Below are 12,971 nucleotides of genomic sequence, written 5' to 3'. Positions count from 1 at the left end.
CACTCATCACTTCAGATGAGGGGAAAAAAGAAGAGTGTCCCTAGAGCACAAAGGGGAATTCAACAAAAGAGGCCTTGGCAACCGGAAATGTCTTTTACCCACAGACAAGCCAGAAACTTCTACAGCCACTTTTAAAACACTTCTAAATTCACCAGGGTCCAACAAAGAAGGATATTTCTAAGCCCCAGGGACAGTCCTCCAGCGGTGGTGTGCCCACAGGCCCGCTGTGATATGAACAGGCCCACTGCTACAGCCACAGAATGCAGCAGGGTTTGGGAAAGAGAGTTCAGGCCCAAATCCAGCACCTGCCATGCCCGCCTGCCTGCCCACCCCCTCCCCCCCTGTAAAACTCAGGATTCACTGTTGCTCAGGCGTGACATGTTGACAGAAGACTGACAGCTCTGTGCAAACAGAGGGCCGGTGGCTAGGATACCTCCACAAAGGCCACAGCAGACAATGACAAAACATGGGACTGGGGGCAAGACGGCCGCTGTCTGGGGTCGGTGGGGAAACATGAAAGGCAGAGATGAGATGAGCCTGAGGGCGTGTGTGCCTCAAAAAACACTACAGCAGGGATTCAATCAACATGGGTCCTGAACTTTTGACTCTCAGTTAGATATAAATCAACCTTTCAAATTTGTTCATTGCAAAGTTTGGTGAGTGATCGAAGAAAAACACAAACAATTGCATTCAAGTGGGAGCCAAAGTTAAGGACAAATGCTGATTGAATCCAGGCCTAGGCCTAATAATTTAGGAACAAGTTAAGGATCTTGTGACTCGGAAATGCAGCCTTTCATGGGGCAGTTGAAGTGTCATCTGAGTTGCTTACAGTTTCACGGTTTTGGTTCTCTCCAGGGTTTTTGTACCATCCTTATGAATATGTATGAGCAGATTAGCAGCATTTGCATATCGTTGCCCATGGAAGCAGCAGGTGGACACGGCTCTTTAGCATAATCCACCCCCATCCTGGTGGTCTGTTGGGGGGGGGGGGGTATGATGTATAGTGGGGTGGGCTGGCAATGGGGCCCCAGAGGCTGGCGGAATAACAGAATCAGAAAGATTCTCAGTGTAAAATCCAACAGAGCAGTGGGGTCTAACTGGAACTAAACGTATTCCATTACAGTTAAATGTACTTTAGCAGAGTTGATTTTACAATGAATTTTGCTATCAGGGTGATTTAAGGGATTAGGGGTCTGGTCAGCAGCAGAGGAGGGGGAGACAGGGCCCAGCTTGAGGGCAGGGCTCCAGAATGATGTTAACGCCCCTCACCCCCAGACAGCCTGAGTAAACCAATGAACAGTCTGAGGAGGGTGACGAGCGCAAGCAATCCCACACCCATTTACAAAACCCTGCCTGAAAACGCTGCCAATTTCCCCACCCCATTTCCCCTTATACATCAGACACCACGCATCCATCCATCTTACCTATTGGACTCACCCCAGGGACTGAAGTACATGTATTTATCTGAACTCAGCAGAGACAACAAACATTTTCTCTGCCTTTTTTTTAGTCTGGCAATCACACCACAGGAATTATTTTGCTTATCAGATGTATTGCTGCCGCAGCAATTTACTGGAGACAGACAACGGGGAGTTGAGATGTGCAGGGACCACACAGCCTGCCACCCCAGCCTTAGCTTTAGTTTCCCACAAAATTACAAATAGTACGCATGCCTCCATCATGTCTGTGATTTCTCCCTTCTTCAGAGTGAGCTATTAACGAGGGAACAGACCTCATCTGTGGGAGATATTCTGTCCCATTTACGCAATGACTAAAGCCAGAGACCTATATCCGAAATACAGAAATCTGCTCAACATCTCACAGACATCTGGACAAAGGCACAGCTGGTCAACACTGAACACAGGACACATTTTTCCTCATAATAAGTGAGACCGCTTAGCTGGCCATTTTCTGAAACTACATAAATGCTTTTCTTTTAAACCATATACACCTAAATTCGTGGTAGGGAGTTTAGCCTGGAGGTTGAGAGAGTGTCAATGGTTTCTTTCCACAGTGAAACGGCATAGAACAAAGATACATCAGACTATGAGGCTTTGCAGAAAAGTTTGCAGAAAAACAGAACTTTAAAACATTAATTTCATTCAAAAAATCTGTATGAAGCAGTATTTGCATGGACTGACTGTTAGTGCACGTGGGATGTCTTGCAAGGAACTAAATGATTGATTGGAATGTTCCCAAGTGAGACAATCTGGGCCTATTTAAGATTCGCTATGCCTGTGCTTGTTACAAATGGGTTCATCTTTCTGCAACTAGGTTTGGGCAGTATGGTAGCAAATGTTTTGTCTACCTTTCCCCCGGTATTGCCCAAACAATACCGGGGGAAAGGTACTGAAATTACCTCTTCCTCTTCACTTTTCGTCTCTACCAAGCATATTCAGAAATAATCTGCCACACGAACTAGCACACACACATACACACACACACATTTGAGCTTTGCAGTGGTTTGCAGTAATTACAGGTTTAACTCACCCACACACATGCTAATGAGACTGAATTTGCATATAAACGTATGATTTGCCTGCTCCAGCACCCCTATTACTATCACGGTGTACTATAGGAAGCCCGCTCCTTTTTATCAAGAAATAGAGTACAGACTACCATGAACAGACAGTATTAGAAGCACAGGTTCAGACAAGCACCATGCAGCGATGCACTTTTAAACCTTTCCCTTTTAAGTCAGCACAAAGCCAGATATACATCAATACATCGTTCTCTTTCACAGACTTCCACGGTATGTTGGTACAACTTTAAAAAGCGAATCATTTAAAACGCTGCCGTGGCTCTCTGTATTTTCAAACAATAAAAGGTTATCAACAATAAAAAGGGACTTGTATTAACAAATGTGCAAAGTAGGTGTGTGTGTCTGAATACACTCAAGGATGCAATTCTTTCAAATTATTCACTAATAGCTGCCTTTATGTTTTCTAGGAAACATCACAGGAGTCCGCAAAGAAACAAGTCTCAGACACGAAGAGAAAATTCTGCTGACTCACCGATCTGAAAATAAAAGGCCTTCAACACGAAAGGTCTTGACGGAGAGAAAACAAGCCTAGGAAACACACAGCACTATCTGTTTTTTGAGCCCTGGGAGCGATCGGCCGTTTGTCTGACCTTTGGGCCGAGCCGTTGTGGGTGTCTTTGGGACTACAGAAAGAGGTTCTGACTGCAGCTCGCTCAGATGAGCAACTCTGTGGCCAAGTGCAGTGCAATGCCCTGTAGCTGTGTGCTCACGTTTTACTGTGCAGGACACTGCGGTGTAGTTTTACAGTATGTGTGGTGTGTAATGCAGCGTGCTGATGTTTTTGTGAGTTTCTCTTTGCTAGTCTAAAACGTGATACACAAAGACACAATAGTGATAGAAAAAAAAATGGGATTTCACATTTGAGCCAGTCACTCCAGTTCAAGAGACAAGCACAATGCACGTGAAAAGCCAGGTGAAGAAAGTCAACGCGCTGATTACTTTCACCAGTCAGAGAGATTTGCAGGATTACACTTCCACTTCCAGTGTTTCAAAGGAAGAGTAAAAAAAATTTAAAAAAACTCAAGTGAGAGACAAGAGAAGTACAGTGTATATGGGCGGGGAGAACACAGGCAACTTACTATATAATTACCCACAATTTGTTTTTCATGGAGTGTTTGCTGGCGTTCTGTGCCTTAAGCTCGTAAGCAAGCACACATGTGGCAGTGCGCTAGACGGCCCAGCGGTGCAGTTTTACACAGGAGCAGATGGTGCAGGCCGACAGAACCCAGGTCCGGGGGGTTCCTGGAGAAAGCCCGGTCTCCTCTGGACCTCGCGCGTGCACCGAGCACTCTGCGGTCAGAGGTTATTTCCGTGCGTGTGAGATTTAAGTGTAGGCTATACTGAGGGATGTCTTGTACAAAAATAATCTGTGCCCTGTACGGCTGCCAGGATTTACTGTAGCTTGTGGCTCCGAGACATCGGGGTTTGATTTCACTGAGAAATACATGCTGAGAAGAACACTCGTTTAATCATTTAGTTTACTTAATACCAAATAGTTTTTTAAATGGACAGGTGTGAAAACGCTCCGTTATGCTATGGTACTGCACTATAAAGAACAAGACATCATAAGAGGTATCGTAAATACAGTCAAATGGACACTGGAAATAAATTACAGTACCACAGGACTCTTGAAAGAATCTGTACTGTAAAGAGATACACTTCTCGTCTGGTAGGTGGAAGGGGGGGGAGGGGGGGGGGGGGGGGTACCACCCGGTACCACTCACCTGGGGCAGAGCCTGCCTTCAGAAAGCCCTGAGGACAGGAACAATGTGAGCAGGAGAGCCTTTGTTCTGGACGGGTCATTGTTTTCAACAGGTGTGTCTCACATGACAACGATGGCCTGAGAGCTACATGCCCCCCTCAAACCCACCCACCGCATTGTCAAAGTGAACAATGAAAGCTCACACAATGGCTCCATACATTGCACACTTCTACGCTCAGATGCTTTAGGTGCTGTATATTGAATTGTATAAGCGGTTAAATCATACCGTAGCCAAATATTACAATGCTCCCATGAGTAATGAGTCACACACAATGACAGGGCCATAATTAATTGCCCTATTACCTGTACTGCACAACAAAGACAAGACAGAAGGGGAAGAGGAGCTGCTCTTCTTGCTGCAGGTAACTATTATCTATTATAGTTTTGTTAATGCCTTATGGACATTTTTCAATGCTGTGGCTTCACCAGTCTTCTCAGCTCCTGTTCAGATGGCATCTCAAGCAAACCGAATGCTAACGAAGCAATCGATATCGCTGTATACTGGAGACTTACAGGTGTCAGTGGATTTGTTCTGCCTATTAGATCACAGAGCTCCAGCTGTCGTTCCAATGCAGAGACTGTTTGTTATCAAGGGGACCAAGTTTCCTGTATATCTTCTTGCTTTACCTGAGGAGTCCCTGTTGCAAACCAGCCTATGTTGTTTTCTTAGCAACTTGCCATTTACTAGTTTTCCAGTTTACTCTGAATTTTTAATGCCAAATCTTGATTCAATGCCCATACTGTTGCTGCGACATTTTGTGTTGAGCTAGCTCTAGCATGTCTCTGAAGAGTACAGTCAGACACCTATTCTTTTCCCACTACAATCAATCAGTAGTGCACGAGATCGCAGCACCCAATCAACTGGTCTCATTGGGCCACATGACATGCACTAAATGTGTAGTAGCTACATCACCGGCCATCATTGGCTTGAACACTTGAACACAGTCAGTATTTGATAGAGACGGTATGGCACACCACTGCACTATGTACAAGAGGTAATCTTTCAAAAAGGTCCAGTAGATTAACCTTTGGTTCAGCATTGTCAGGCAGAAATGATCCATTATATAATTCCATTATCAATGGAAATGATGCAAAGTCTAATATCTTTTTACAACTGAAAGAAAATCTTTGTTTGAAAGAAATGACCAGTTGCTTTTTGCATCAAGTGTAGGTTTCTGTAAACCTCTGCTTTCTTACCAATGTAAACCATCCCAGTATGATTAGCGCACAGCAACACCGCATACAGTCAGAATGGTTATCAATTATCACCAGAGATATAAATAACCCTTCCTTCTGGATTACCTGCCTGTGAGTTTGGGGGAGGATAGGTATTATAACTCTCAATTCTGACATGAATGTAAGTAAGAGCTAACTCTAAATTATGAATTAAGAATATGTCCCGTAAAATACATCACCATAAATGTCTCTCTTATTGGCCACCCTCCCTGTCTTACAGTAAATCAAGCACATCGTGATCACATTGACGCAATTACTTTTTGTTGCCATAGCATCATTAGTTCCTTTCAGGTTACAGACAGTATAACTCATATTGTGCGGTCTGTGACATTCCAAGTGCACTAAATCAGATCAAACCTGTCCTGATCAATGCTTCCTGGTTTTTGCGATACCATTCCAAAATTAACTGGGCCTTATTACAGCATCATAAATTGAACAGAGTGCAGCAGCAGGACCTACAATCAGTGTAAGATATTGGCGTGAAGCTGATGCAGGAGAAAGGGAGGAAGAAGAGGTCATTTCAGTCCTCGCCTCCACCCTCACCCCACACAGCCTGAGCCTGGCTGGCTTATAACTCTTTCCTTTACGATCTGCACACTTATTCCACTCTGTTGCTGCTGAAATAATACACACATAACAGGTGTGATGTGCCATCCAATGAGGGATGGAACATGCCACCTTCACTGCTAAGCCACATTGTATAAAACTAGTGTGGCCAGCAACCTTGGCACAAAACACAATTAGCCTGTAGAGCAACATTTGCAGCTAACCAAAATGGAATTCACTTAGCTTGCCAGGGAGCCTTAGCAGCTATCCAAAATGAAACAATTGCTTTGCCAAACAAAAGGTTCATGTGGTCCACCTGGTGGAATATTAGAAGGGGGTGACATCACTGCCTGTTGTACATTCATGCTAACAATCCCACTCCCCACAGCCTCATCCCAGTCATCGGTGTTAGCATTAGCATCCAGTGGCAATGTCTGGCAGAGCCTTTTGCAGAAGCCACATTATTTACTGAGAAACAAAACAAAATGCAGTAGAGTCAGTTTTATGCATGTACTTGTATGTCTGCTAAACAAATGTGCACAGTCTAAACTCCAGTCATGGGTAGCACTCTATCTGAAGCAATGCTACAGTATGAGAGAAAACAAGGGAAAGCCAATGTCAGGGCATGGCCTTGTGGTAGCTACACAGCTAATATCACAACCACATAAGCCCACAGTCCCAGTAATGCAACAGCAGAATCCAGCAATAAAATCATGGACCAAGTGACCCAATACAGAGCCTCCAGGTCGAACCGTAGTGAGAACACAGACTGTGTGAGTATACAGTATGGTAGCAGCAGCTTGTTATGGGGATGCACTGCAGGACTGGAGTGGACAGAAGGGTCAGACTCACTACAAAGAGAGCAGGTTTGCCCACACACACACATAATGAGAGTATTACTGCCTCTGTGATCCCCGGTCAGGCTGAGTGATGGGCCTTCACAAGGGGAGACTGATGAGCCCCACCCACAGCTCCACTGACACTGATGTGAACAACCCCCACAACTGCTTTGCAAGGATTAGCCAAGAGGTCATTACTGGAGATAAAACAATGCTTGTTGTATGGGAGTCAAGAAGCATGTCAACAGTCCTTCAACCACACAGTATAATCTATGCCAAGCATAAATAGGCTATAGTTTTTCATTTTAAAAACAAAAGCAAAAAACCTATCAAACAGGATCTGCCACAAGGAAAACAATACTTCCTACTGCATGGCTGTTTTATAAAGACGGTAAGCATTTGCAATGCGTAATTACTTACATGAGCTGCTGTCATGTTTTCCTCCAACAACAGGTCAAACATGATCTGCAACAATTCTCCCATATCAAAGGGCTTGTCATAATTGCACTGACAGTGAAACAGTGACATTTTAGTCCAACAGAGCATATCAACAGGGCGCAAAGCAACAGGATACCAAGTAAACCCTTCCGTGGGCAATAGGACTGCTGCCATTTATCGCAGGTAGATTGTCAACTGCTGAGAAGACATGACAGCCCACATCAGTGGTGCTGACATTCACAACCTCCTGCTCAGATCTCCTCAGCTGAGAGGGGATTCAAAGAAGCAGACGTGTTACACTGATTTTTTGGGGAGAGTGGGCAGCAGCATTAGCGTCCTGCAGTGTACTAAAGCTCCCTCTTAGTGTTACAGTGTACATGTCCTGTCACATTGACGTTATGATTTAGTAGTGTGTGCTGGCAGGGATTCCCCTTGCCCCCTGCCCTCTGCCACATGTCAGTCAGGGTGTCAGGTCTGCAGGGGGCATATGCGCCTTCATTTTAACCCTGACAGCTCTGTACTGGACTGAGAATGCAGGGGGCAGCTCGCCTGTAAAAACAAGGTTGGCACTTACATTCATCATCTTCCTATGACAGTTTTAACACAATGTCAACACGTTTAGCTAATTGCGAAATAAGACTTTTGAGCTGTTGATTATTCGTGAAATGATGGAACTCTATCGGTGGCTCTTCATTGAAATAGCCTAGGTGCAGTCAAAATGGCTGAAGGCCCAAAAAAAAGAGGACCCCTGCAATAAGCTAGTGGCAGCACTAAAGCTTTTTATTGTCATGATGAAGCATTTAATTCCTGGGCGGTCAGGGAGCGGCAAACAAAGAATCCTGTTTTCAGCAACAATTTCAACATTAAGCATGCAGGGTGGGCGATTCCTGTCAGTAGGAGTGTCAGTAAAGCTGCTCATTCATCGATTAAGGGTCGTTCAACCGTCCTGTTTGGACTATGGCCTACGATTTTGAGCTTGGCATCGTGGGCACAAGACCAGAAATGAACAAAGCGGAATGTCGTGATCACCATGGTCGTGATTTTCCAACGATTCACCCGTAACTAAACAGTAATGTCGTCACTCATTTGGCACCCTCTTGAGAGACAACCAGCGAAAGCACCGCCCATATGTTCACCTTGCTGTCCAGTTCATGGATGCGAAGCTGAATCTCATCGTACATTTCCCATATTGTATTCAGTAACCTGAATATCTTGATATTTCACGTATTATTGGCGTTGAATAATACTGCATACTGGCATAACAGCTAGCCAACTAGCTGGCTTGCTACAAAGCTACCAAAACTGCTGTACTTATTTTCAGACAGCTATCGAACTGACTGGTATTGCTAGTCATCAAAAAATAATACGCAGACCAACTGAGTGCATACGTTTGCTAATATAAGACAATACATCAATACACAAATGCGTTAACGTTACTCTGAATTTAATCAAAAGTCCTCTGATGAACACTGTAACTGTACATCTGGCTCAATCACTTAAAAGCACCGGGCCCTGACACTGAAAACCAGCCATTTGCCTCCGACTGAGATGCATGCTTGCAAGAAGCTAGCAGGTACATCTGAATGAGCAATCAGAAAGCACAGCATCACTGTGCAAAAGGAATAAAATGTCAGTGACTTACCTCAAAGCCACGCGGACCGAGCTTTCATCCTGTCCGCCCGACATGATTCTGCAGTCAGAGATTTATTGATTGTAGAAAGACAAACGAGAAGTAGGATCAGATCTATCTGTGGGGTTGTTTTTCTATTTTTATGGGCCGGCGAGAGCGAGTACGCAGCTCCAGACTGCAAGAGCGATAGCACTGGCTCAGGTCCGTCTCTCAGTCATATTAAGCATAATACAAAATGGACTATGATATAACAAAAAGTTTATTGGTTCAGCTATTTTCCTGTTGCATAAACGACATCTTCGTTAAGGCCGAATTCAACAGCGTTCTTTCAATGAACGCTCCGATCCGCCGTAGCTGCCGAGTCTTGCTTGTCTGTACAGCAACCGGGGACAGCAGGGACACGCGCGCTCCTGCGCCTCGGTTCCCGAGCCGCAATGCGTCACCAAACCACGCCCTCTAAGCTGAACGCACTGAAAGTGGCGAGTTTCACGCAACGTTAGCTACATAGAACTAAGTTGCAAATCGTGTTGTAGTGTTATACATATGGAAATAAGGACGTGGAAAGGCCCAACCCATTTCAAACATGAAATATTAACTGTAAATATTAACTGCAAATGAAATATTAACTGTAAATAAGGAAAGCTGAGTTCAATACTTAACTCCCACCCTCTGCTTTTACAATCCAGCTGACCAGGTAGCTAGCCAGGTAGAGTGACGTTGCAGTATTAGAATTAACTAACAGTTTGCTATTAAATTAAGTTACAATATCTGTAGCTAGTTTGTAGTCGGCTTGACATACAACTGCCTTTCACCACCAAAAAGCTACATATGACAGTAACCAGTTGCCCATCTTATAGCGAGTATGCTAATCATAGGTCGTGCAGCACTGGCAGGACACTTAAGTTCTGAAAATAATGTGTAAATGTACCGTTAAATCGGGGAACTTAATTTAGCATAAGCAACACTGAAGTGAGATAAACATGGGTAAAATACATGGGTAAATAAAATATACGATGCCAATTTGCGTTTGCTGGATGCCACTTAGCCTAACGTAAATTACCCAGTTCGTTCTCTTGTAAAGGAGGGAATAAGCATAATATTCGTACTGTAAGTTATTTGACCGTTGGTCCACGGCATCACAAGAGAACCCTTGGCGAAATAGGTGGAGTAACATTATTAGCTAGCTAGCCATATCTAGCTAGCTGAACGTGAGCTGAGCTACTTTAACGTCTGCACGCTATTTTAAAATTGATATTGCTAAAATAACATAGAAAACATGGATTATATGGTTTTGTTCCACTAGTGACAACTTTCTTCAATTATACTATTCAAACATTCACCTGTAGTCTATTATATTTAAAAAGAACAACAAAAAAACGACACTTACCTCTTCCGGCACAAGAGGATTCGCGTGCAATAGAATATTAATATTAAAGAATAATAGTCTGATTCAATGCTCTTTGAAACAAGGCGTCACTGCTCGGGTTTGTGTCATTTTCTACTTGGATTTAACATACATGCTTTTTTCAAAAGCATTTATGATCCTAAATCAGAGCTAGGCATATTACAGTACCGAAAATGGAACAATATAATTGTGGGATGGATAGTAGCCATAATAAATCAGGTCCCCATTTTTAATCTCATCTGATAGCATTTCCTGAAGCACTGTGCAGACTTTCTTTACTGGACTGCTGGTTTTTGTACTTCGTCCATAGGGAAATGTGGCATAAAAGGTACTTGATTGATTGCCAGTTCATTGTAAATACCAGTTAAAGGAGAACAACTATGATGGATGAACGGTGAATGTTATAAATCCGAAAAGAGTCTGGGAATAAGAAAAGGATAGTAGTCAAACCCTGTATGCAGGTACATGCTATCTCCCTTTCTCGGACATGAACACATGATGTACGGCACTTGCCACAACTTAATCAGTCAGTACACCCATAAAATGAGAAACCCCACTGCACCCATAATTTCACCATAGCCTTAGTCTTAGTGGGACAATTTAATAAATTAACATAAAATGGGAAAAACGAGTGGGTGAGATCTTCCCCAAATATGACAAAGTGTGAAGAAAGAGAACCATCTCCACCTTGTGGTCATATGTGAACACAGCCCTGTGCTTGCAAAGCACATTCAAATTAATTCTGCTCAGCACTAGCTAATTTTTCTGTTAAAATGTGTTCAGATATACCAGATCCTTACTTCAGTTTCTCTAGACATAGGCCCCACAGTAGAGTAAACTAGCACAAGAACAATAGCCAACCATCAGCTAATCAAGGCTCACTTGCTTTGATGCAGTAGCCTACATGGCAAATTTGCTACCTCCTTCAGTTTAAGTGTTAAACAATTAACTGGAGAGTTAACAGCACATAAAATCTCTTCTTTCTTGCCCCTTGTTTTGACTTAGTCTAAAAAGATATGTATGAGGATTTCCACATACATTTTAGCAAGCCTGATTAAAGCAAAAGATGAGAACTGGACAACACTTATGGATTAATCCATATCACCACATATAGCTTAACAGTAAGCATTATTATTATTAACACACTGCAAACACCTAGGAACACTGGCTTACAAAAAAGGCTTTAGGGGTTGAACATTTTGAAATTATGCAAATGTGTAGCTCAAAAACAATTTGTGGTAGTTTACCCATGTGTTTGCTAAGTGGCAGGCTATTTAACTATATAGCAGTCCTTCCATAAGAAACAGTGGATGTCAGCTTAAATATCCCTTTTTATTTTGATTGCACAAGCAACAATTGCTGACACAAAAGCAGAACACTGTGAATTATGCATCCATGTTTTTCCTCTGCTGTCTGCCATTTTATGGTGTATATGGATTATTTTTTCCAAGAGATAAGTTCTTTAACTTAACTTAATTTGACAACCGAGCACATTTAAAGTGATTTCAGCTTGCTGATGATGTTTCTAAGTTATTGCTGCTGTTATTACAGTTGTTCATTTTTCAGATGCTTTCATCCAGCTTTCATCATCAAGATTTTCCATCGTAACCCAGTAAATTGTTGCTGGTCCAGTCTCATTCTGGAAGACATCCCATGACCCCAGGCCCAGAGTCCAATGTAACTAACACAATATTCTTCCCAATCAGTTTCTGGCCTGTGAATATGGCTTGGAGAGTACAGCAAATCCTCCATACAGCTGACTTGTTAGGGTCACTCAAAGATTGTAGCACACAAGTGAGAACTTTGTAGGGCAGTATTTAAGGTACCGTACCTACAACCATTAGGTCATACTGTGAAATTCTACACAATCGGGCTAACCTAATATTACCCCCAAGTCAACAAACACTGTCAAATTACATTTACAACAACTCAACTTATACTTCATTTCACTGCCATTATTCTACCTTTAACATTCAAATGTTTGAATTGAGTTTGAGTTTGAGAATAAAAGTGGCCAAGCACTCCAGTCCGTTCCTGCGCCAGGTTCACATCTGAAATCATTACATTATCCTGTTGTTAAACCTTCTGTATTTCCTGTACGAAAGAGACAAGCAATACAGACAGATATACGCAAAGTGTATTAAAGCGTGATTTCTATAAATGTGATTTCAATACATGGCACAATCAAATTCAGTATTAACTGTTAGAATGCATATCCAAAAAGGTTCGGAGAAATATATTTTAGCGCAGTTTATTTCCTTAAGTACAAATAAATGATTTATCTGAAATATTAAAAAATCTTGAGAACATCAAGTTATTGCCACAGAATCAAGGACAAAAATCCAGTTTTAAGCTCCAAAATCCAGTTTTAAGATATTATAAACAGTCTGTAGCAGTTGCTATGAGAAAGTTCTACACATATCAGAATGACATATTGTGGAAATAGTGAAGTATATGCAATTAAGCTCTGACAGCCTCAAAACGCCAACATGTCTTGTTAGACCTATTTTGTATCATTATTAAATATGCAGAGATTGCATGGAAACACAAGAATGGCAACATTTCTGACAAGC

The 12,971-nt window shown here is 42.6% G+C and overlaps 1 protein-coding gene across 6 annotated transcripts in view; it reads right to left on the bottom strand.

Annotated features, from left to right (window-relative positions):
- Positions 1 to 9,373, bottom strand: part of kif21a (kinesin family member 21A) — a 40,179-nt gene extending 30,806 nt beyond the window's left edge. For all 6 annotated transcript variants that reach the window (XM_061251072.1, XM_061251074.1, XM_061251075.1 and 3 more), the window contains exon 1: positions 9,006 to 9,373. In XM_061251072.1, the coding sequence (XP_061107056.1) occupies positions 9,006 to 9,049 (44 nt within the window). In that variant the 5' untranslated portion in view covers positions 9,050 to 9,373. The remainder of the gene's footprint in view (positions 1 to 9,005) is intronic.
- Positions 9,374 to 12,971: the final 3,598 nt, after the last annotated feature.

The sequence above is a fragment of the Conger conger genome, chromosome 8, assembly GCF_963514075.1.
Source record: "Conger conger chromosome 8, fConCon1.1, whole genome shotgun sequence".
NCBI lineage: Eukaryota > Metazoa > Chordata > Actinopteri > Anguilliformes > Congridae > Conger > Conger conger.
The sequence above is the reverse complement of the archived record's forward strand: the minus strand, read 5'-3'. Positions and strand labels throughout refer to the sequence as shown.